General features: G+C 38.4%; 2 protein-coding genes across 6 annotated transcripts in view; both read left to right on the top strand.

Annotated features, from left to right (window-relative positions):
• The window catches only part of LOC125413989 (putative ATP-dependent RNA helicase DDX60), a 337,410-nt gene that overhangs the window by 62,938 nt on the left and 248,197 nt on the right, over window positions 1-26,275 (top strand). The window lies entirely within an intron of this gene.
• LOC148118308 (putative ATP-dependent RNA helicase DDX60) overlaps window positions 1-26,275 on the top strand; it is a 93,123-nt gene that overhangs the window by 62,972 nt on the left and 3,876 nt on the right. For all 4 annotated transcript variants that reach the window (XM_087900932.1, XM_087900933.1, XM_087900936.1 and 1 more), the window contains 10 exons: window positions 4,951-5,095; window positions 6,273-6,425; window positions 8,673-8,777; window positions 10,324-10,524; window positions 15,165-15,269; window positions 15,831-15,972; window positions 18,857-18,978; window positions 20,398-20,545; window positions 21,335-21,477; window positions 25,240-25,391. In XM_087900932.1, coding sequence (XP_087757058.1) covers window positions 4,951-5,095; window positions 6,273-6,425; window positions 8,673-8,777; window positions 10,324-10,524; window positions 15,165-15,269; window positions 15,831-15,972; window positions 18,857-18,978; window positions 20,398-20,545; window positions 21,335-21,477; window positions 25,240-25,391 — 1,416 coding nt within the window. The remainder of the gene's footprint in view (window positions 1-4,950; window positions 5,096-6,272; window positions 6,426-8,672; window positions 8,778-10,323; window positions 10,525-15,164; window positions 15,270-15,830; window positions 15,973-18,856; window positions 18,979-20,397; window positions 20,546-21,334; window positions 21,478-25,239; window positions 25,392-26,275) is intronic.

The following is a 26,275-nucleotide window of genomic DNA, read 5'->3' as shown; positions in this document are numbered from 1 at the left end:
TCTATCATATATAGAAGGCATTATCTGGTAGCAGATGTCCTAATCCTCTGGCACTTGTGATCTTGATTTCCCCATTTCCTCCATGTTCCTTGAGGCTTAGTGCAAGGTTTGTGCACCCCAATGTTAAGCTTCTCTGTTGCTGCAGCCAATCAAACTGAGCTGAATTAAGATTTAAAAGTCAGGTTTAATGAGTAAAACAACTCCCAGGTGGTCTGGGGAGGGGAGCAGAAAGCCATGAGGGAGAACCACGTGGCAGGTTGGGGGACTGCAGCTTAAATAACCTGTAGGCATGGCTCCAGGCATCTCCAGGGGAGGAGCCACTGTTTTAAGAGTCTTTGGGATTGGGTAGGGTTTGGAGTAAGGAGACCCCCTGAGTCAGAACTCCATCCAAACATCCCAGAACTTTGGTTATATGGGTGCCAGGTTCATGTCTGGCAACTTCCTGCAGTTATAGAATGATGTGGGGATAGGGATTCGGGGACTCAGTTTGGGAATCAGTGAGCTTATGCTCAGTGGGAGGAATGGGTAAAGAAGCATTCAGTTAACTCCCCTCCAGGAGACCTCAGATATCTGTTCCTTGAGGGAACCGAGAAGGAAAGTTTTTAAGAGAAAAAAATTAGACTATTAACCCTAGCCCTATAAGCAGGGTAGCCATTGGAAAAGTGGAGGTTGCCAGTAAGAATGGGATAGAGATTTGCCCTGGTTGTACTGACAAAGATGAATGAGCAAGGCATAAGATCAGATAAGCCCTTTATGGGGACATCTTCGAAAACAGAGGGTGGAGAATACCAGTTTCTGGACAGACCATTTGTCCTGGATTGGTATCCACTTGAGCCTGGAGAGGTGGTACCAGCAGTAAAGTCCCGAAAGCTGGGGGACATGGCACATCAAATCGAGGGATGGTGTGTTCTTCAAGAGTACCTGAGCCATCATATCTGTTATTTCTCTGTTGGTGGGAAATACCTCTATACATTCTGTAAAACTGTCGACATGTTTGGAGATAAGGACATGTTTTTACGAATGGGCATGTAGGTGAATTAAATCTGCAATGTTTGCCCAGTGATGTTTTTGAAGCTGGTACAGGGACTGGCATGTCTGGAGGATCCCCTAGGGGTTAGGTTGTTAGTTGGACACTCTGTTCCCAGGAATATGCAGGTACCTGTTAATCATCTGGAGTAGATTTTTACCTTGGTGTCATAGCAAAGTTCTTTGGTTTGGGGTTAAAAGGCATTTTTTTTTTAGTCTAAATTCACTTCGCAAAGGAATTTTTGAGAGTGAAGGAGAAGGTAGTTGAACATACCTGCTGGGTTCTACACCATCTTTATAATGTTAGCCTGTTTTAGAGAATAAGGAGTTGTCATTTCAGCAGTTTTGTTATATGTGGCTGGACACAGGACAGTCACGACGAAAAAGCCTCCATGTAGTCCTCAAAGCAGGGAACAGTAAAATCCACAGGAATTTAAGAACTCCTGAAAACTGTAGTCAGTGCTATCAGTTTGACAATATTAAATCTCTGAACCTGTGGATCTCTCAGGCTCTGGGAGAGGAGAGTGAGCAGGAGAAATGTCCACATGACTGCAGTAGGCTTCAGGACCAGTCAAGCACACAGGAGTAAGGCAGAATAGAAACACAAGGACAGAATATCTATGCCACTGAGAGTAGGAGAGCAGGCTGAAGGGATCCATTGCAGGGAGAATCTCAGCAAGAACAGATCACATACCAGGAAGGAGAGACGCAGGAAGATAGACAAACAGAGTAGTGAAAGGGGAGGGGTGGGAGCACAGTGTTCATCAAATGTGGACAAGTGTGCTCAAATTGTCTAGCCCCGATTTGGATAGGTTTCATAGCAATTGGGGATTGGACTTAATCTGCAAGCAACCAATCACAAGCCTTTGCTGCGATTCGAAGTCTAAAGCACTGCATCTAGAACTGTAGACTTTGTGTCAAAAAAGGATGCAGGATGCACCCTTGGCAGGACATCTTCTATGGAAGGATTCCCACAGAACAAAGAATGCCTCTGTTCCAGTAACATGTCAGGGTCCTGATGTGGCAAGATGCCCCCAAATCAGAAGAGGACCTGAACCTCTAAGGCAATTACTGGGGAAAGGCACCTTACTGGTCCAGAAGCTAAAATACCTGGTAGAGAACAGGGCAGGAAGAATAAAGAGAGAGTGGCTTCCCACTCTGCGGTGGACTGATATGGAATTCATCCATGTGGCCAGTGGTGGGTGGAGGAGGAGAATTCAAATCTTTCCAGAACAATAAACCAGATGAAAACATTCTGGACCCCAATGTTAAACTTCTCTGCAGATGCAGCCAATCAAATTGAGCTGAATTAAGAATTAAAAGTTCAGGTTTAATGAACTAAACCACTCCTGGGTAGTCTCGCGGGGAGGGAGAAATCCACAATGGAGGACCACTTTGGGGGTTAGAGGGCATCATCTTAAATAGACTGTAGGCATGGTCCCAGGCATCTCTGGGAAGGAAGTGCTGATTTGTGGGCTTTTTGAGACTCGGCAGGGTTTGAATTGAGGAGGACTCTGAGGCTGAGCTCTACCCAAATAGTGATGTGTAGGAGTTGTATTGTAGATGTTTCAAGTGGGGATAGCCTTCCCATGGTCAGTTGTTTACTGCATTTTGATGAGTTGATGATTTCTGTGATGGGTTCTGTATACTGAAAACATATGGTACTTTGATGAGGATGAGAGCTACACTTATTTGTGCATGTAAGAATAAGTATTTAGGATGCCGTTGGTGGTTATACTGGTTTAGGAATGTAGTACCAGTAAGTTCCACTCTATGGTCCACTATTTCACTCATGACATATAGTTGGTTAGGTTTATAGTACCAGACATGGATATCCCATTATGGAATGAGGCCGTAAGGTCAGTTAGTCGGTCATTACTCCAGAGACGTAAATGCCACTATTGCACTACTGGGGATATATTGCCACGCTATTGTTACAGTATGTAGGCTTTACAGTTGGGTAAGACTTTTCATTGTCCCCTTGGCAGCTTGTGTATTTCCTTAAGGTGTTATGAAAGCTAGTCCTTATGGAGGTCTAGAGATATTTTAAAGTAAAGAGCTAGGACTCACTTTGGAGTTTAAAAAACTTTTAGAGCATCTTTGACCCAAATATTTCAAACTCTAGAGAAAACTAGAGTTTGCTCTGGCTTCTCTCATGTACAATGCCTCTGCATGTTTTGCTGCTTCCTTGGCAGTATTTTGTATAGAGGCAATGAACTCCAAAGGGAACACAGGTAGGAAGTATAAGATTACTTGTTAAATGATCCTCCTTAGGATACATCTACTTCAGGGTTTTGGAGTCACATGGTCAAGGTGGGTTAATGGCCAGCACCTCAAGCTGTCAAAAAGAAAGGGTTTTTAATATCATCTGCACTCTCAACATAAGGAGGATGGGGACCCTGCTTATGAGTATGCACTGGAGGACAAACTCTGATCCTTCTCTTTCTGCATCCATTTCTATAATGTGAGAACCCCTAACGAAATCTGCACATCAAAAGGTCACTTTAAGGGGTCATGTTTGTTGAGCTGGAAGGACATTTTCTCTGTTTTCTTAACCAGTTTTTATTTATTAGCAGTGTTTTATTTAATAGTTTCAATATTGAGTTACACAACAATCTGTGTTCCTCTTAAGTGCATTAGCACATGTTTTGAAAACAGTGCTAGGCATAATAACATTTACCTCCTCATTAAGGTTTATTTTACTTGGAGTTGCATGGAGTTGCAGTCCCAGAAGTACTGTTCTTATTGGGCCAGCTTGTCATGATTTCTGGATGTGTGATATATACCACTACATTGCAGAATGCAAGTGGCCTTATCATGAATGACTTATTTGCATAATTAGGAGACAAATTTGAATAAAGTGTACATGACCCTAGTGATTGTAAAAGCCTGGTGCATTCAAGGGTCCTGGAGAATACAGAGTTATTACCTAAAGGTCTCAGCAAAGTTTATGTAGTACACCCTGAGAAGGGCTGTCTGTGTGTTCATGACTTAGTGAAGGGGTAGACACATAAGGAAATCAAGAGGAAGAACAGGAGGAAAACAAAATTAAGAAGATGTGGCTTTTGTTAGAATATAGCCTGGACTTGGTACCTATTTGCAGAGTCTACTTCAAGGAGGTAGGGGGATAACCTGAGATGTCAAAGCAGAGAGAAGAGAGCATATACCTCAAATCTGAGTGTGGGAAATGTTGAAGGAGAGAAAATGCTCATCACAGTAGCAAGATGAAGCAAGGTCATCTGGACAAAAGGGAATTATGGAGGAGAACGCTACAGAAAAAAAAGACGCATTGTTAATGGCTTTATCTTGAGGGGTCATAGAGGGCAATGCTAATTAGTCTTATTAAATAGAAACCCAGAGTCAAATATTAGGGCGAAATCTGAAAGATCAGAGAAGCAGAGCAGCAGTCACTAGAAAGACTTCTTACCTCTGTGAATCCTCAGACTAAACAGGCCATCCTATCTCCCCACACTAAACAGCTGAGCTCCTGTCTCCTTCAGCCTTATATTCCTCTCTCAGCCCAGCCTTATCACTTCCTGTCTTCACTTCCCTAGTGCTGCTATTAAATGTGTGAGCCACCTTACTTGGCTCTGTTTCTCTTTTAGACTGACTCAATAACATGTAGCCCAAGGTGGACTTGAACTTCTAATCTTTCTGCTGCCTCCTCCCAAGTGCTGGGTTTAAAGGTGTGTGCCCTCTGATCTCCAGGCAAGCTTTATTTGTCACAAACATGCAAAATATCACACAGCAGGATCATAGGCTCCAGGGGATGATGAGTAAATACATTAGAGCCAGAGGACTGAATCCTGATATTGTGAAGACAAGAAGCATTTATTCTGGTTGATAAGCATGACTTAAGATACTGTGGGCTTCTTGTTGTGATTGGAAATAAATACTGATTTCTTGAAATTACATTCTTTAAAGAGATGAAAAAAGTCAGAAACCCTCCAGATTGGATCAAATCATCATGTATGAAGCTGAACACAATCAACTCCTGAAGAATCTGGAGAAGAATCTGGAGATTCCCGAGGACTGCACGTATGCTGATAAGAAAGCAATAGACACTGAGGTCAGCACCCAGAAGGGACCAGTGCTCCAGGAGAAAAGCCTCTTCCATGCAGTCAATGTTGGCAATACTGCAGGCAATTGCTACCATAAGGGAGGTCTCTCGAAGCTATAGATGTAGCCGACAGGAACTTTTGCTGCACACAACATTCAAGGACCTTCCTATCCACACGTAGGATAGGATTAGAATTTATAGGCTGATTTTGTCTTGCTGACAAATCACCCAAGTGTTTTTGTACTATGTTTTCTATAAAAATCTGTGTATTATAGTCAGAATTTGGACCCCTGCAGAATAATATACTTAGGTACTGACAACATTTCTTAAAATTCGAGTCTTTCTATATTGCAGCTAAAAATTTCATCAAAGAGTATTTGGGATATCTAAAATTTGTTTATCCCATCATCTTTAAACCTTTTGTTCTTAAAACTGTTCATATTTATAGATAACATACTTCACAATTCAACCAATTTTAATAAAAGCAATGTCATGTTCACTCACTCACTCACTCACACACACATTTGAGTGTTTTCATTGCATCATAAATCTTCTTTTGTCTGCTTCATAACATGTCTAGTATGTACACCATTGTTTTAACCGATCCTTGACATTCTGTCTTATAGATAGCTATGCAATCAAAATAGCTAGATACTAGTCTTTTATGCTCAGAGACTTAAACTTATTCCTTCTCTCCAAATGTTGATCTTTTTATATATTATAACACTGGATACAGCTGGATTTCCTCCTTATTACATGAGTATTCTTGAGGCCATTAGTATGTCATTTGCAGTGGGAAGTTGACATTTTTTTTTTACCTTACTGTATAAAGGTTTTGCTTTACTTTCAGGAAAGAACTTTAGAAAAGATTTTATAGTTGCTTGATCTTGTTCTGGTAAGAGTGGGCTACAGTCTTGTATTTCCCTTGGGGCTGTCTCCCATGCTGACAGAGTTTTCTATCCTAGAACTGAGGTGAGACTGCCAAGAACTGAGGAGATTTTTCCTATGGTAGCTACTGTTGCCATAAAACATTTTTTTGTTGTTGTTGATGATGATGCTGATGTGTCAAGAAAAGGTCAAATTGACATTGGCCAAGCTGTTATGCAATATATGCACTATTATTATTAAACATTTGACTGATTGAGAATTAGATAAGCTAATATTCTAAATCTCTTGTTTCTTTTAGTCATTGCAGATGGTGTTTAGTCGAGTGAAATTCCAAAGACAAGGTCCTCTACTCAAGAGTTTGGCAAGAAGGGGCATTGGCTTTCATCACAGCGCTATGAGTGCCAAAGAAAAGCAGTTAGTGGAAATGCTCTTTAGGAAAGGATTCATTAGGGTGGGTCAATTTTTCTTTGTAAAATTTGAAAATGAGGGTAGATAAAACAGAGTGTTCGTGAAATGAGGAAATAAAGCCACTTCTTTACTTTTTTTCATATGTAGCTTTGTCTCTTGGGCTGTAGACTTTGTTTACTGACTGGGGAATCTTTGCATATGCTCCATGTGACTGGTGCCACTCACTCCACAGCTTTACACATGCACACAAACACACACAGCATCTCTATGTTGATCTCGGTGCTCTATCTTACACTTTTGCTATTATATGCAGGGTTTTGATGTGGTTTTGTCACAACTATTTTCTCCAATATTTGGAAAATATTTATATTCTAGTTTGAGAAAGCTGTTTTTCTAATATGTTAGCTGAAATGAAAGCATGGATATCCACTTCCGCAGGGCTTCAGCTTTTCTCAACAGAGCTTATGATATATCAGTACTGAATATAATTTCTCCTTTCTCTGATGGGGAACAGGAGGAAGATTGACATAAATAGCTTTCAGGCCACATCTTTATCATGTTTTCTTTAGTACATCTTGGGAAGTTTCATGGCAATAATCTAGACAAGTATGCAGAGGGCCCTTAGATTACTACTAAGTGAATCTGAATCTAGAGTAACATGTAAAAAATGATGCTAACTATTAAAAATCATCAGCCTTAATTTTTGTGTGGCATAAGCTAAAAGAAAAAAAATGATAGAATGAAGAAGAAAAAAAGAGAAAGAGACGTGGCTGAAAGAGTATCTGAGAGTAATTTCTTTCTTGCTAATAATGTGATGAATGACTCAACTGATACAGAAGAGACACTAGGGGAATAGCAATATCTTTATCAGAGAATACATTTTAAGAAGGTATTTGTTCTCTTCATTTTCTAAATATAAAGCTCCTATTCCCTCAATGTTTGTGCTTGTTAAAGAGATTGTAACAGAAAGTATTTAATAAGTAGTATTATGACAGAGACATATGTGGCAGTTACGAAACAATTAGAAAATATTACTTCACATCCTTAAGCATTATCACAAACAAGAGCACAAACTGACATAGGAGACTAATTATTAGTTATGACAGCTTGAACTATAGGTTTTTTTGTTTTAAATATCTTTTATAACCCAAGTTAACCCCCTTTTATTAATCTGCATTTTGCCATGTAGTGTTATCTCTCTTCCATCTTGCACCTCTTGATTCCTCTCCATGTCTGGCTAGTGACTCCATGTTTCTTTTTCCCAGAGTTCTCTATGTCCCTTGAAGTACTGCCTAACCTCCTTCTATCTAGTTATTGGCCATCCAGCTCTTTATGAAACCTATCAGAAGGTGTCTTGGCAAAGGCACATCTTTACAGTGTACAAAAAGGCAGTTCTACAACAAGACAGGAAAAATCAACAAATACTAGCTACCTCAGGAAAAAAATGAACAAGAAGTTAATTATATGAATAAACTTTACATTCTTTTCTGTTTTTGATTAGTGATCATGCAAATTCATAACAGAAAAGAAAATATACTTTGTTTCTAAGTCATTTCTCAATGAAATTTAGTAGATGAAAAATTACCATGAAGTAGGCTTGTAAAAGATTTATAGCCTTCAAGGAGAAATTCCTCTCCTAATATTTTAGTAACAATGCTTACTGCAACACTTCTTCCATGCTAGATGTGCTACTTGGCTCTGGAGCTACAACACTGAACAATACTTGGACTTTAGTCTTTGAGGAGTAAACGAAATCACAGTGATATTGAGGGACATTGGGGGAATAATGCAAAGAGCCGAGAGGTAAATGGTTATGAGTGAAGATAATTATTTTAGATATGGCCCCAACATTCCTCTGTGACATTTTCACCACACAATTAAGTTTAAAGTATATTCCTTGCAAAGCAACCAGTATTATCACAGATTCCATTTGAGAATGTGCCATCTGTGTTTGCAAAATAAGAAAAAAGAATTATGTGTCTTATCCCCCCAGTTTGTCCACTACAATTTAATCGGGATTTCAATACAGTTTTTTTTTGTTTTGTTTTGTGTTTGTTTTTTGAGACAGGGTTTCTCTGTGGTTTTGGAGCCTGTTCTGGAACTAGCTTCTGTAGACCAGGCTGACCTCGACCTCACAGAGAATCACCTGACTCTGCCTCCTGAGTGCTGGGATTAAAGGCATGCACCACTACCCCCCGACTGATTTTAATACAACTTTGAGCAACTGAATGGAAATGCTTGTATTCTATCAAAGTGTCAGTGTGTGGAATCACTATTTTACTCCTTTTAGGTGGTGACAGCTACTGGAACACTCGCTTTAGGAGTCAACATGCCTTGTAAATCTGTGGTTTTTGCTCAAAACTCAGTCTATCTGGATGCTTTAAATTTTAGACAGGTAAATAAATATACATTCACTTAAAGTATCAATACTGTATAGTGGTGAAATAGTGATAGTTAAAGACTTCCTTTAACTGCTAATTTAGTAATACGCCCCAGTACATGGCAGATCACTGTTGGTTCCTGTCTGGTATTGAGTAAGCATAGGGCTATGAGATTATGTGACCACTGCTAATCATGTGTATGATCTTGGATAGGACATCCAATCTCCTCTTTTATCTGTAGATCCCGTGACATACACACAAGCTAAATTATGTGTTTTGCAAAAAGAATCTATTTCAAAGTTTACTGGGAAACATTTACTTTCTTATTTACTAAGCGTGGGTTTTCTGGAGCCATCTTTCATACTTTTCTTGGCTCTTGATACACCGTCAGTTTCCAAACCAACTTCCAGACTCTCCTGGTATTGTTTGGTTGTTTTCCCACAATCTGTGCATACACAATTGCCATGTTCTGCCCAACTCTAGAGACTGACTTAACTGGGGTTGCAAAGTAGTGAAAAAAGGACAGATACACAGACATATAGAAAAGCTGGGATCAGGTAGAGTTGGATTTCTGGTGGAGAAACTATATCATTTGGAATCTCATTGTGTTTGTTATATACAATTGAACACAAAAATGGACTTATTGCATAGAGTTGAACAAGGAGGCAGTATGGCTAATCTTAGGAGCAGTGTCTGTGAGGAGAAGCTTTCAGGCCCAAATGTCTGGAAGGATAAAGCTACAGTGGACAGTTTCTGCATAGTATTTAAATCCAAACATGGACCAGAGGAAAGATTTTCAATCCCATTAGTGGAATAATTCAGTTCCTGTGGGGTGAGGTATTGGGTCCTTGACATATTGGTTCTCACACAAATGATAAATGTTTCTATAGATCTTCATTCCTTGCACCCAGGGTTTCCTTAGCTCCCCACACATTTATATTTCATCATAAAGTCTTGACCTTGTACGTTAAAGCATTTTCTTTGATTCAATTCTTCTTGTTTTATTCTATTTTGCATACAGCAAGTTTGTCTTCATAGAGTGTACCTTCTCAGAAGTGTTTGGTCAATATTTCTCTTGGCAGAGTCAAATGTCGCTATGCCCAGTGTTAATCAAATGACATATAACATGTATAATTAATGCTAACAATACATTAGCATATAACATCACATTATATGTTTTATGATATATTATATAATATTATATATCATAGATACTTATTTTGTCAATTAAGTAATTACCAGAAAGTGACAATTATATGTTATACAATACAAAAATATTCATAGTATTTGATGTCTGATTTTTCAGATATGTGTAGTTCTGTACAGCATTATACTAATACTTAGTACAATTAATCCTACAAGGGAATGACAGATACATTGTTTAAAAAGCTCTATCTCAGATATGATGAAGTTTTTAGATTTTAAATAGAAGGCATTCATTTTAGTAAACCTCCAGGCCCAGCATCCTTACTCAAAAGCAATGTATAAACCTTAGTTCTTTGCATTCTCTTAGGAAAAACCCCAGGTGATTCTCACAGCATGATTCTGCTCTGTTTCCAGATGTCTGGTCGGGCTGGAAGACGAGGGCAAGATCTGCTGGGTGATGTCTACTTCTTTAATATTCCACCATTTAAAATAGAAAAGCTCATAAAATCCAAAGTGCCTGAGCTGCGAGGTCAGTTTCCTCTCAGCATCTCACTCATTCTGAGACTCATGCTGCTGGCCTCCAAGGCAGATGACCCAGAGGACGGCAAGGCAAAGGTGCTGTGTCCCCCATCCTGGGCCTCTGCAAATTTTCTGGCTGGCCTCTGCTCTACTGTTCTGATATCAGGCTTAGGATGCTTCTCCATGTTCTCTAGAGAGCGGTAGAGGATGCTGGGGCAAAGAATAAGTTATGTTCATTCCATTATCAGACAGAATTTGTGGTTGGGTGGGAACCAAGGTGCTCCCATGGTACCATCTTCTAGTATCATAGACAGCATTGTCTTGTACCAAAGGGAGCCAGCTATCGTCTCTTTCTACCATTCAGAAACAAAAAGATTATTTTATAATTGTAAAGTAACACTTTATTTTTTCATAAGACAAAATATAAGTTGATTTAAAATGTTTAGAAATATGTAAAAGGTTGACAAAAAAACCCAAAACAAAATAGAACAAAACACAAAGGACTCATGACTAGTTCTACCAAAACTATTATTATTTTAATTTTTTTCAGACTTTTTTCCCCGTGTAAGTAACTGGACACAAAACAAAATCAGAACATTGTCTTGATTCTTTAGGGTCAGATAAAAGTGAGTCTGAGACCATGGATTTGAAACTCACAATTAGATGATTTAATTTCCATTTTTGTGATGACACACTGTTAGAAGGACTTGTGTTCATTTTTTATTGGCTGTAACAGAATGCCACAGGTGTGGTGAACTATGAAGAACAAATGTTTGTTTTGGCTCATGATTCTGGAGGTTCAATGCTGCACATTGGCAAATAGTGAAAGACTTTCTTGGCATACCCCAATCAAAGTATGTCACGTGGTGAACAGAAAGTGTCCCAGCCTGTCTGGCCTCTCCTGTTCAATCTTCTTGGTAAATCAATAAGGATTCTAGTCTTAAGGCTTCCTTTGTTACTAATCATTTTCCTATGTCACAGACCTCAATAAGACATCCAGAAGGGAGATTAGATTTCAGCATGGTATGGGGACCAAATTCAGACCCCAAGAGGACCTAGTCTTTCTTAACTCTGTATTAATTATTATAAACAGTTAAATCAGATACTGCTTACTGATATAAGAATTTCAGGATCTTTCTGATGGGTTTGCTGGTTTATATCAAAGTTTCTTCATTTTTGAATTCTTGTACAATGTCTTCTCTCCCCCAATCCCTCCCTCCTTCCCTCCCTCCCTCATTCCCTCTCTTTCTTCTCTCTTTCTCTCTCTTTCCCTCTCTTCCATTCTTCCCCTCTGTGCATGTCCCATGGCACACATGTGGCAGACACAGAACAAATTTATAATAATTTGCAGGAGCCCGTTTCCCACTTTTCCTGCTCTGGGTCCTGGGTCCTGGGTCCTGGGTATCTAACTCTGGTTGTACTTATTGGTGACAATTGCCTTTATGCAGTGAGCCAATATGTTGGTCCCATTTTCAGTTTTTAATTTTTACTTCTCTGTAGAGATAAGTGCATTTTCTATTTAGATTGCTTATTATTATTATTTTAATAATTGAATATTATAAAATACTTTACTTTTTATTGTATACATATATATGATATGTGTGTGTGTGTGTGTGTGTGTGTGTGTGTGCATGCAAATGTCAGAGAGCACATGTGAACTTCAGAAGACAACTTTGTGGATTCTGTTTTTTTTTTCTTCTACGTTTACATGGGTTCAAAGGATTGAACTCTGGTCTCCAGGCTTGTACACAAGCACCTTTACCAGAGGAGCTGTCTCTCTGACCCCTTATCATTTTTTTCAAAGACTTAACTAGGGGGATTCATTTTTTTGTTTTGTAATATTTGAGAAAAATGATATGAAGCCTTTGCTTACTGTGCTCCCTTTTAAGTGTGGACAGAAAATCTTCAGAATGTGCTTTATAAATTATGTACTCTTCATCCAAAATAATGGGTTTATCATGACATTTCTGGACTACATGTCATATGCTTTATATGTGTCCTCCATGTATCTGTTGTATTTCTCCATCCCTACCACCAGTCTTCTTCCTCATCCAAACACTCTCTCTTCTACTTTCACACATATGTACTTTTAAATATAGAGATTTAGTGAGTAAAAGCATGCATTACGGTGCTCAGACTGTTTCTTAGCCTTCAGTATTGGGTATTTCATGGAGCATACTTGTTCCATCTCCTAGCTATGACAGCCAGGCTAATCTCTTTCCTCATACAGTTAATTTGACTTTTTTCTGCCTACATAGTCATATGAGTCTTTTCTTTTTGTTTATTTCAAATTATTTCTCCATGCTCTACTTTCTGAAAAGTAATTTTGTTTGTTTGCTTGTTTGTTTATTGTTTTGGTTTTTTTCAAGACAGTGTTTCTCTGTATAATAGCCCTGGCTGTCCTGGAAATCACTTTGTAGATCAGGCTAGCCTTGAACTCTCAGAGGTCCACCTGTCTCTACCTTCCAGTGCTGGGATTATAGGTATGAGCCACCACCACCAGACTTGAAAAGTAATTTAAAGGTTACTATTTAGTTACTTTGTGAAGATACTGTTCCATCTTGCTGTTCAAGCTGTTTTTCTGGTGAGGAGGTTACATATGTTATCCACAGAAGTCACATTTTATGTTCAAATCAGTGGAGTAAAGCACATTCACCATTGCTTTTCTACATTCAAATATTTTGTTGAACTAAAATCTCTTAAATTATGATTTTTATGATTCTTTTTATTGTTACTTCTTCAATAACAGTCATTACTTTTTAATATTGCAAGTCTCATTTCCCCCTTTTGTCAATTACTTCTTTTGATTATGAAAGAGCATACCGTTTGTCTTGTGCATTACTGGTTCAGATCTTCTGATTGTCAATCATGTTTGCTGTTGTTGGAGAAAGCATGTAGTGCTCATGTAGTGCAGGCTGGTCTTGAACTCACTAAAGACCTGAGGATGACCTTGAACTCCTTCACCTTTGGGATCACAAGCATGAGCCACTGTGTCTGGGTCAACTCTGTTCTTCAGTAACCTTAGGGTAGATTTTAATTATATATTACGTCTGGGTGCATCTGTGGAGCCCTCTCTAGAGAAAACTAGCCTGCAGGACAGCAATGTCCTCAAATGAAGGTGGCCTTGTGCAGCATGCTGAGGACCTTGATAGAAGGAGAGTGGAAGTCTTTTTGTGCAGACTTGCTGTGAGGTGAGCAGCTTCAGTACAATGGAGCCATGCACATTACGGTTTGAAGCTACTTTTAAAATTATGTGCCCCAAATCAATTGTACCTCATTTAAGTTGCTCTTCTCGGGTATTTTGTCATTGCAGTGAAAATACTGATAAATCTTGCTAGTATGCCTTTAGTTATAAGGTCTGTACCTCCAGGACACAGTGGACCACTGCTAGTTCCTTTCCCTCACATCCCCTTATTACTTGGCTTTTTTTTCCAAAAGCTGAGTCCTCTGAATCCAGCATACAAGGACAAGAGGGTGGTAGTAAAGTCTCCGTTTGGTTCCCTTTGTAACCTACTATAAAGGAAATGGAGAGTTCATCTCTTTTATTTCTCCTCCTGTCCTACCATTAAGTATATTGGATTTAAATATAGTAGTATCTGGAGATCTGGCTTAGTTGTTAAGAATAGGTAAGGTTATTGCAGAGGACCTGAGTTGAGTTCCCAGCTCTCATAGTTGGTGTAGCAAACCACTCTGCAACTCCAAGAGGTCTGACGTCATTTTGGGTGATACTAAGGAAGTTTACTTTCATTGTGAGCTCATAGATATTTTAGAGAGAACTTGAATATTGCACATACAAGAGTGTTGTTTGACACTCGAGATGAAGGAACATTTTCACTCCTTTGTCTTCAGCCAAATTTTTTCTGATATTTTTGCAGTAGCACGATAGATGTAAAATAGTATATCTAGACACCCTCAAAAATAAATTATGTTCTGCATGCTCTGAAACTGATAATGTCTTTTCTGCTGAGTCTGTTTGATGACAATTGTGTTTCTTTTAAGTTTGTTTTCTATGCTTATCTTATTCACTTCTCTGTTAATGTGATAAGACCATGACCAAGGGAACTTATAGAGGGAATGGTCTGCTGGAGACTTTGAGTCCCTGTCCATCATGACAGGAGCAGGGCAGCAGGAAGGGAGGCACTGGAGTAGTGGGTGAGGCTTCCCAGTTTGAGACAGTACCACAAGCTAGGGGCAGAGAGTTAACTGGGAATGTCATGGGCTTTTGAACCCCAAAGCCTACATTTGATAATCCTTACCTAACATTTTCATAAACCAGAGAACAAACATCCAAACACATTAGCCTATGAGGCCATTGTCATTCAAGCTGCCACAGTTCTCTCCAGTATGCTAAAAGACATACATGCTATGTTAGGTGATGTGGTATATGGTGAAGGCAATTGTATTGTATCAAATCTAATTGAACTTTGTATATTGTTGCTACCAAAAGGAACCTCTTAAGAGCATCCCCTTCTCCGTGTGCTTTAGTCAGGGGAGAGAGCCTTCAGAAAAGAATAAAGTAGAAAAGGGAGAGCCCACAATGGTTCATTGTACTTTAGAGGTACAGATCTTATAATTGAAATTATATATACATGAGATATGACATTACATATGCATAAGACATATGATATATATGTGTGTGTATGTGTGTGTGTTTGTGTTATATGTAATTTAGCCTGTGTTATCTCTTGCAAAGACATTTCACTTAATGTTACTAAATGAAAAACTTCTCTTTGCAGGCACTGTCAGTGCTGAGGCACTCACTGTTATCCTTCAAATGTCCCCGAGTCACAGACATGTTAAAGCTGTACTTCTTATATTCTTTGCAGTTTCTGGTGAAAGAGGTAGGAACCAACTCCCCCTCCCCCGTTTCTGCTTCTCTCTGTATGTGTGCTGTGGTGTGGTATGTATATGCGTGTATAATAGATTTGCTACTATCCATATTTTTAAAGTACCAGACTTGGTTTTTTTTTTTAATTTTAAAAAACTTTCATCTACTTATGTGTGATGTGTGAGCAGATGTTATGTGTGTGTATAGGTGCTTGTGGAGACAAGAAGAAGACTTGAGAGGGCCTGAAACTGGAGTAGTAGCTACTGTGAGGGTCTCAATGTAGATTCTGAAAAACTGAGCTCAGGTTGTTGGAAGAGCAGCAAGTGCTGCTGACTGCTGAGCCATCTATCTGTCTGACCCTAGATTTTTGTTTTTAACCACGTTTCATTATTGTAAACCTTAGAAGACAATACCCAATGAGTACTGCTACTTGTAATTCATGTAATTATTAAAGTTGGGCGAGTTGGTGGTTACAGCCTTATTGGCATGTACTATTTTAAACTGATAATAGACAATCTACTTGCTACTAATTTTGTAAGTTGAGTAAAACTGACAAATTATTTCTGTTCTCTAGGGACATATAGATCAAGAAGGTAACCCTACAGGGTTTGCTGGCCTTGTATCACATTTACATTACCATGAGCCGTCTAATCTTGTTTTTGTCAGTTTTCTTGTAAGAGGTCTGTTCCATAATCTTTGTCAGCCAACTCATGAAGGTAAGTTTGAGGGTTATGTTGTGTGTGTGTGCATGTGTATATAATCAAAATAATATCAAACCATACAGTAAGTATATAAACAATGTATCATTTTTAGTATATGATTATTTATCAAATAATATATTGTATATGTTATATATATGTAAAATTATATGGATGTGTGTATAAAATCTTCCCATGGTGGGAAAAACCTTGATAGATTTATATATAGAAAACTAAAACTTCAGGAATACATGTACTCAATAACCACTTGAGAGAGTATCAGTTAAGTATGATAATGTACGTATGAAAATATTATTTTTCATTTTAACTGAAAGTTTAATAATAAAAAATGCTAATTTGATAGACAAAACATAGGTTTGCAAAAAAATATGAAGTGAAATCAGTACTAAAGATGTCCTATTTTGTGACAATGATTTAAAAATATTCACTACTGCAAGTTGTAACTTGAAAAGTGTGTTTCTTCCAGGATTCTGAGCATATTGCATAATATACAATATTTATAAACCCTTTTTTGTAATTAAATATATGATCAACTTTGAATAACAGCATGGGAAAACATTTTTAAAATATGAAATCCAAAATTCTACCCTCAGATAATAACTATTAATATCTGTAAATATTGTCTGCAGCACTATTTTCTTTGAATATAATTGTGCAGTATACATCAATATCTGATATTGCATTAATTATGTTTCGAGGTCTATTATGCATTATAAATTTTGCCCACATTGGGCATAGTTATTATAATAAATCCCATACAGTTTTTATGGGAAAACATTTGGGTTCTAAGTTTCAAAATAAATATTTTAGAGCATGTCTCTGAAATATTTAAAAATAAATTCTTTACACCATGTCTCTGAAGTAGATATTGCTCTCTCCTAATATTTGTGCTTGATGTTGTGATATTTCCTGGTGCATGGTGACCTCCAAGCCTCCTGCTTTGTCTTCTGTCCCTAGCTGATGGAAATATTTTTGCTTTTCACAATACCTGTAGACTTTATGTTTTTAAAAATGTATCATTTTGGGGCTGGAGAGATGGGTCAGAGATTAAGAGCACTGACTGCTCTTCCAGAGGTCCTGAGTTCAATACCCAGCAACCACATGGTGGCTCACAACCATCTGTACTGAGATCTGGTGCCCTCTGCTGGCCTACAGGTATACATGCAGACAGAACACTATACATAATAAATAAAGAAAAATATTTTTAAAAAAGTATCATTTTCTGGCTACTCAGAATGTTTTGTTTCCTCCAAATTTGTAACAGGTGAAATCATTTCAGGTAAGTGAAAGTGTTGTTGGCAGATATAGCCAAAATCGGTAGGTTTATAAAGTATGAATACAGAAGTTAAATAAAATGACGTGCTTCTCACCTTTTAAGAAGTCAGAGCCAATACTCAAGCATAGCTAGCCTGATTCTAGTTCCCAAGTTATTGATTATCACAACTTTTTAAGCATTCCTACTATTTGCATGCTGCTGAAATGCAGTGCCTTGAGTCACTGCGGCTCCATCTGAGTTGAGGAAGGTTATCTGCAGGGTTAGTTTTGGATATTTTGCTGGTAAGTACCAAGAAGTCATAATAGATTATTGACTAGGTGGGTGAGGCCATCATGGTTCGCATAAGCATGGCCCCCATAGGCTCAATACTTGGTCATCAGGTAATGGCACTATTTGAAAGAATTAGAAGGCATAGTTTTGTTGGAGGAAATGTGTAGATGGACTTTCTTTGCAGCTGCCTGTGCCAAACAATGACGTGGAGATTTATTATTAATCATGAAACCTTGACCTCATCTTACACTAGTCCCATTAGCTGTTATAACTTAGATGAATCCATTCGTACTAATCTACACTTTTGCATTCGTTACTTCTCTTCCGTCTTACACCTCCTGTTTCTTCTCTCTGTGTGACTGGTGACTCTACCTTTCTCCCTCCCAGAGTCCTCTCTGACCCCAGAAATCCCACCTATACATCCTGCCTAGTTATTGACCATTCAGCTTTTTATTACACCAATTACAGCAAATACATTTTCACACAATGTACAAATATCTCACCAAAGAAATGTGTCACTCAGGGGTCGGTTTTGAGGTTTAAAAAATTTATCAAGTTCAGAGTCTCTTTCTCTCTCTCTCTCTCTCTTCCTCTCTCTTTCTCTCTCTCTTCTCTCTGATGGAACTGGTGCAGCTCATCTTTAACTTAGCAACTGGGAGTTGCAGTAGCAGAATCTCTGGGGTGGACTGAGTAGGAATAATCTCACAGGCTCATATGTTTCAATGCATGGTTCATTTGGGAATGGCACTATTTGGGAGGATTGGGAGATATGGCCTGGTTAAAGAAGGCATGGCCTTGTTGGAGGCAGTGTGTCACTGGGGGTGGGTTTTAGAGATTTGCAAGCTCAAACCAGGCCCAGTGGCTATCACTGTCATCTTGCTGCCTGACAATGCAGCTGTAGAACTCTCAACTGCTTTTCCAACACCATGTCTGCTTGTGTGTTGTCATGCTCCCTGCAAGGGTGAAAATACACAAAACCTCAGAAACTGTAGATAAGCCCCAATTACATGCTTTCTTTTATAAGAGCTGCCATGGTTGTTGTGTTTCTATATAATCATAGAACAGGGACAAAGACAGAGACATCATAATTTGGTCAGCCACTGGAAGATAGGGCAAAATAAGCAAAGTCTAGATCAAAACATAAGAATATTTGCAGTAGGACAGATAAGGATGCTAATGAAGGCAAAATCAAGAATAAAAAAGGCACAGATGAAAAGCATCTGCTGCTGAGTTATTCTGCATTTGCTATGAAATGAACATAACAATTATTTTAAACAGGAAAAAACTGATGTAATAATTTTTACATACATAACATGAAACTTTTTTCTTTTACAGGCTCAAAATGTTTTTCTGAAGATGTAATGGAAAAGCTGGTTTTAGTATTGGCAAATCTTTTTGGAAGAAGATATATTCCAGCCAAGTTCCAAGATGCTAACATCAAGTTTTATCAATCAAAGGTAAAATGTTCTGGTAAAATTATTAACAATAGTACACAGATTCTGTCAGAAATGTTTCAGTAGCAACAGGGTTTCATGAATGTGGGTTAATTAATGCATTTTATATACTAATTTGCTTCTTTCGAAAATAGTGTGATATGTATCAGTAACTTAGAAGTCCCTCTGTGAATCGGTGCAAAGCTTACACGCCTTGAAGATAAAGAGGAAGAAAGAGCAGTCATGGTTTGAATTGATTGCATCAATATACAACACTAGTGAACAGGTGTACAAGGCCTGGGAAGATGACTTGATACAGTTCTTGCCATGTACTCATGAAGATCTGAGTGTGGATTCCTAGTACCCATATGTAAAGATGTACATGGTGACACCCTTTGTCATCCCAGAACTGAAAAGGCAGAGAAATGTGGATCTCTGGAGCTGGCTTGGGCAGGCTAGGCTAATTGGAGAGCTCTAGGAATGGGGAGAGAGCTTGCTTCTAAAAAAATATGGTGGAGAGCACTCAAACACATATTCATGTACACACATATGGAGATGCAGATAATTATACATCTAGGCCCCAAAGCCACCTTCATTGTTTGAATGTGTCTTGAGATATGATTGTATGTCACAGTGTCATCTCTGAGAAAGTGTTACAAAGCTGTCTGGAAACGGTCCTTTGACTCCTAAATCTTAGGACAGTTTTACAATTTAATATCATCATCCTGTTTGCTTATTTTTGAAAAGGTGCATTTGTCCATTCAATTAAAACAGTCGTATTTATTTCCATGAGATCTTTCATAGCACCCTTTCTGCTTTTCTTGCTGCCTTGAGTTGATTCCCTCAGGAATATCCATGTAACTTCCTGATGTAGCGCCGATGGCATGGGTGATAAAGGCAGAATTCTTTTCTGCACAGTTCTTCAGGTCCATAAGTCTTAAATAAAGATGTTTTATGGAGGCATGCTTTATAAGTTGTAGTTTACCATCACAGAACTACAAAAAAAAAGAAAAGAAAATTAGATTATAGCACTTCCGTGTGTACAGGTTGAAAAATAAATTGTGTTAGCCCAATGAAGACACTGAGAGTTTCAAAACCTCTCAACCAGGTGCAGTTGATTCTGAACCTGAAAATATGCTCTATCTTCTTTGCTCTACATACTTGCCCCTAGGTCCTTTGAAATTACTCAAGAGTCTAGTGGCAGTTGAGGACATGTCTGCTCTTACAAGAGCTGTTTTCTTTAGGGAGCATCAGAGCAAGTGTTATAAGTAGAGCATTTGTTATTCAAGTGCAAGTAAGCACAAAAAAATTTAATCTCAGTTCAATCAAGAAGAAAAAATGGCTTTATTGAAAACAACTGTGTGGTGTTTTACCTTCAATGCTTCAAGTTCTCAGTTTTTAAGGAAGGTGTTCTCTGCTCTCTGAAAAACCTTTGGCATCTAGGTATTCCTTGAGGACCTCCCTGAGGACTTCAGTGAGGCCCTGCTTGAGTACAACACGCAAGTGACAGAGGACTTTGCTGCTTTTCTGCGAATTGTGTCCCAGATGGCTGATATGAAACAGGAATATCAACTCCCCCTCTCAAAAATTGGTAAGTGTGTTTCAGTTCTATGTGTAGCAATTTAGTAATAATCCTGCCCAAGGACATGCAATATGAATGCTAGGGATGCAGGCCATTGGCAGTGCTTCAAGTCTCCAACTCTACCATTTTTATCTCAGAAGGCTGGCACTTCAGAAAAGTCAGTTTGCCTTGGGATAATTGGGTTCTTTCTGGAAAAAAAAAGGAAGTTGTTGATTGGCAGTTAGAAGGGCAGTGGAGAATGAACCTAAATCCAATTTGAATCACTTATAAATGGTTTTGATTGAGGGCCAACTTTAGTTCAGTTGTAGAAAATGGAGCAAGGATGTCTCTGAGACAAGAGAAACAAGAGGAATTCTTTCTTATTAGTAGTAGTAGTATTAGAACAATCTTATTTTACATACCAATCTCAGTTCCCTTCCCATCCTCCTGCTCCTCCCACCTTCTCCCCACCCCTCCTCTATTCTCTCCTCACAGAAGTGTCACATCACTGGAGGCAGGACCAAGCCCCAACCCCATCCCAAGGATCTAGGTGGAGCAAGGCATCCCATGATAGGGAATGGGTTCCTGAGAGTTCAAGTCCCACCGCTAGTGGCCTCACATACTGCCCAACCCACACAACTGGCACCCACTTCAGGGAGCCTAGTTTGGTCTTATTCAGGTTTCTTTGTTCTCAGTCCAGAGTCAGTGAGCTCCCACTTGCTCAGGTCTGCTGTTTCTGTGGGTGTCCCCATAATGGTCTAAAAACAATAACTAAAGGAAGAAGAACAAACGGTATCTATCTCAGTCTGTTCTGGTCAGAATTCACAGGTAAAGAATGTGAAGACTCTCCACTTGTGTCTCACCTGATGAGCTGCAGGGAAGGAAGGATGGCAGTTTCACCATTTGCTTGTCTGTCTGGAAACTTTGATGTGGATTTGCTTCGTCCAGAAGTTTCAGATAACGTAAGTAAAGAGTGATGTTCATTAATCAGTCTCCACGGGGGCGTTTGCTCCAGTCTGAGTGGTACATTGTAACAGAATGCTGTCGAGGCTGTGGAAGACTAGCATACAGATGATAAACATTACACGTTCCATTGCATGAAAAGTGTTTTCATTTATTAATTACTTTTCCAAGGTCAATCACAGATCACAGTTTTGCTTCCCTCCCTCCTCTCCTGCTAGTTCCTCTCCCAGCATTCCCTCTCTCCTGCCAGCCAGCCATCCCACCGTTCTTTCCAGAAAAGTGTCCCTTTTCTGGAAAGAAAGATTCACCCATAATTTTGTAGTTATTACTTACTAACTCTTATAACTTAAGTTAACCCATAATTCTTATCCATGTTTAGTCATGTGACTTGGTACCTTACATCAGTGCGTCATTCTCATCTTGCTTCCTCTGATTCTGGATGATGACTGCATCTCTGCCTTTCCTCTTCCCAGAATTCTCTTCATCTGATTGTCCTGCCTATATTTGCTGCTTGATTAGGGGCCAATCAGCATTTTATTAACTCAATATGAGTGACAAGACTTTAAAGTGTACAAGAGCATTATCCCATAGCATTTCCCCCTTTTTCTTTTCAAAAGAATCTCATCTCCTCTGTTTAGCTGCCTTTGTTTTAGCCCATTGTCCATAACAACTTGTAACCAACACACTAAACAAAGACAAACATCCATAATCCATTTCTTTTCTGAGAATGTGAGCATAGTTTTCTGGGCTACTTCCTGATGACTGGGGACACTAGTATTCTTATGTGGACCAAAAGAAAATTAAGGATTATGATCAAGTCTTTAGGATTATGGAGTATTCTGTGAGGCTGAATCATCTCAGCCAGCAACCTTGAAACTGCTCTGGATGTAGATTTCTGAAGAAACTACAACTTCTGAAATATTGGATCATCTGTCTGTTCCCATCAGAGATTTTTCAGGAGGTCTTCCTCAATCAAATCTTATTTTTCTTAATGAAGAATAAATCTACAACCTCTCATTTCTTATGGAAATGAAAGCAAAACCTCTTCTCCAGAGTAATTTATCTTCTGACGTAAATTTTGAAGTCAAGACATTTTCAAAATATATAGGTTCTGTTAATCCAGCAGCATTTATAATCAAATGTCTTTTAGCAGCTGTTGCTCCTTCCTCAGCAGTCAAACAATTCAGAAACATACAATATTCAGATTCTCTGTGTATTTTCCATCTTTACATAGCTTTTTTTACACTGTTTATTTTATTTTTGTTTTCTAACTTTGGTTTTTTAAGGCAATGTTTCTCTGTCATGACTGTCCTGGAAGTCGTACTGTAGACCAGGTTGTTCCCAAAATCACAGAGATATGCCTGCCTCTGCATCCCAAGGGCTGGGATTAAAGGCATGCCACCATTCCTAACTATCTCTTCCTTTTTAAAAGGACTTTTTATATCCTTTTTCTTTTCTCTACCAAGTTTATGTACAGTTTCAAGCACACTGTAAACCATTTAAAGAGTTTTTTTTTTCTCCCTGGTCTGAATCTGTCTTCACTGTATATGCCTATCTTTTTTTTCTGGCCACATAAATCTTTAATCTAAGTGGCGTGACTAGGATTAAAACAGCAGCTTTGGCAGATGGATCCACCCCACTCCTTGGCTTCCTGAGAGTCTAGCTTCATGGTGAAGGTGCTAGCTATGTTTGGTAGGAGCTATATTTTTTTGCCACAATTCTGTGGAGTTCCTAGGTCCATACCACCACCAAGAGGCATGTCACCAACTGTTCATAAACAAAATTTAAGTGTATGGTGACAACAGGCCTCTTAGAAGAGCTGGGAGGTTTTCACTGTTAACTCTGAGTCAGGAAGCCTTTTTTTTTTTCTTAAAAAAGAGCCCTCCTCTGATCACAGCCAAAAACCAGAGCCTACTGGAGTAAAGGTGGTTATTGAAAAGCTGTGCTTGACTTTGTTCTTATCTGTTGGAAATCCTTTTTTTGAAGTTTTCTCCATATTTATATAAAAATTCTTGCTAAACCTTTGGGTGCCATTTGTAGACAGAAGTTGCTGTCCCACCTGGTCTCATAGCAATTCCGCCCCAAATAAACATACAGAGGCTTATATTAGTTATGAACTATTTGGCCTATTGTCCAGGCTTACAACTTAAATTAATCCATATCATAAATCTATGGTTAGTCATGTGGCTTGATACCGTTTCTCAGTAAGGCATTCTCATCTTGCTTCCTCTTTTTCTAGATCATGACACCATCTCTGCCTTTCCTCATCACAAAAGTCTGGTTGCCCCACCTATACTTTCTGTGTGGCTACAGGCCAATCAGCACTTTAGTTAACCAACACAAATAACAAATTCACAGTGTAAAAAAGCGTTATCCCATAGCATGTTCTGACATGAAGCTCTAATTTATTTTTCTAAACACCATAATATTTCATAATATAAAACTATACATTACTCTGCTTTCTGTTAATGTTCAGTCATTCTTTAATTCTCTATTGATACAAACAGTCATATTAATGTTTCGTATTTGTGCGCTACTTTCTCTTAGGTGTAAGTGTGCTCCTTTCTCTTAGGTGTAATTTTCTGGGTCAAAAAAATAGAAATATTAAAATGTTCATGTCTGTTTCCCAAGACTCTCAAACCATGCTAGTGTTGTAGAATATTAGTTAAAGATTTGCTGTATTTGTTTATGCTGTAGAACTTTTGTGTAATGATGCAAAGATGTGCTGCATTCTTTTGTGTTGTGTTTGTTTAACTCTGTGAAGCTTTTACTATGCACGTCTAAAATGCCTGATTGTGTTAAAGAACTGGACAGCCAATAGTGCAGCAAAGGGATAGGCAGGGCCACCAGGCATAGAGAATAAAGAGGAGGAGAAATCTGGGAAGAAAGATTGAGAAGTAGGATAAGCAGATGGACTGTAGGTGTATGGGGGGTAGTCAATCAAATAACAGCAAGTCATGGAGTAAGAAGTAAAGAAAGGTATACAGAAATAGAGAAAGTTAAAAGCCCAGAAGCAAAAGATCTCAGGCTTTATGTGGGATAATTTAAGTTAAGAAAAGCTGGCTAGAAATAAGTCAAGCTAAGGCTAGACATTCATCAGTAAGCATAAGTCTCTGTGATTTATTTGGGATCTAGGTTACAGGCCCCCCAAAATCAAAGAGTAAAGAGTAAATAAAGAAGAAAACTATACTCTTGAGTTTTTTACAAGTTCTTGGGCCAGTTTGCAGTGTCACTAGCACTGTATCAGAACTCCTGTTTTTCACACGCGGCAGAGATTTTGCAAAATGAAGACACAGAAAACAATTTATTTACTTTCTTCTCTTATTTTATTGTTTTTGTTCTATCTTTTCTCTACTCTTTTTAATCTGGATGTTGATTCTGAAACTCACTATGCACATTTAGTTGAATTTTCTCTTGTCACATGCAGGCCTCCTGGTCTGTGAAACCCCATTTGCAAAGTTATTCTCAGAATTGTTAAGGAGACTTTAAAGATTTTCATTTATTTTTTTCTTTCCTAGTCAGTCTTGCTCTATTCCAGAAAGACTGGTGGATTTGCCATCAACATGCTGTGGGGTAATCCTCTTTGCAGGTGGAGCCAAGTCATGCTCTAGGATGCTCTGCCTCAGTGTGTGCAGAAGGCACCTGCTCTTCTACCAACAGAGTGTTCTTGAAGAGCACTGATGAAGATGAAATCACTACAAGTTCTAAGTTAAAAGTCTCCTCTTCTTGTGAATAACCATGCAAAAATTCTATTTCTTTAGGTTATTCTGCACACAATTGGTATCGATCATATCCAAGCCCCAGTGCTGTGGCCACACAGGTTCGATAGTACAGGAAGAAAATTGCCACTTAATGCATATGCACTTGACTTCTATAAGCATGGATCTCTTGAGGCAATAACACATGACAATGGGTATGTTTTCTCCTGGTAATTTCAAGAATTAATTAGTACTGCCAAGCATATTAGATTTTCACTTTCAGACTGATGGCAAAGATGATGACATACTCTATATTATTTTTATTTCTAGTTTGTCAGCAATAATTTGGCATTTAGGCCAACTCACTTGATCTAAATATATACTCTAAATGTGTCTATGTGAATATTAAAATATATCTTTATATTACATTTCTAATTAGGCATAATTTGGTTTTTTAATGACAGATAAAAATCTGGTATTGCTTAAGGGCTGAGAGAATATAAATTGTCTAGTTTTCAATTCTGGTTCTGAGACAGTTATTTTAGCTTGCAGGAATGGCATTTCTATAAGTATAAGAAGAACCAAGTATTATTTAGGTCACTCTCTATACAGTTGTTGCGGACACAGTGTTGTGGCCACAAAAGTTGGACAGTCACGGAAGAAAGCTTAACATATACCACTTAACACATATACACTTTACTGTAGTAAGCAAGGATCCCTTGGGAGGTTTGACCAGGCCAATGGGTATCTTCTCTTTTGTTAACTTCAAGAAATAATTAGTCATGACAAGTATATTAGATATTCATGTTCAGGGAAATAGTCAGGAGAATATCCATTATCAGGGAAATATTGGCACAGGTGCTAAACACATACATCTAGAGGCAAATACACTAAGAAATTAAATATACATTTGACATAAAAATTTGAACAATCTTTATTAAATTAAGGTGGTGTAAAAGGTTTTGATAGTCTTCAGAAACCTGGCTGTCTATTCAGCCTGATTTATTATTGTCAATATAGTAGTTGCTGCACTAGAAAATAGTATTTTTGTTTTATTAAACTTATTCAGTGACAATCTTATAATTGTATATAAAAATAT

The sequence above is a fragment of the Myodes glareolus genome, chromosome 23 (assembly GCF_982192425.1).
Source record: "Myodes glareolus chromosome 23, mMyoGla1.1, whole genome shotgun sequence".
Classification (NCBI taxonomy): Eukaryota; Metazoa; Chordata; class Mammalia; order Rodentia; family Cricetidae; genus Myodes; species Myodes glareolus.
Note: the sequence above shows the minus strand (reverse complement) of the source record. Positions and strands in the feature narration are given on the sequence as shown.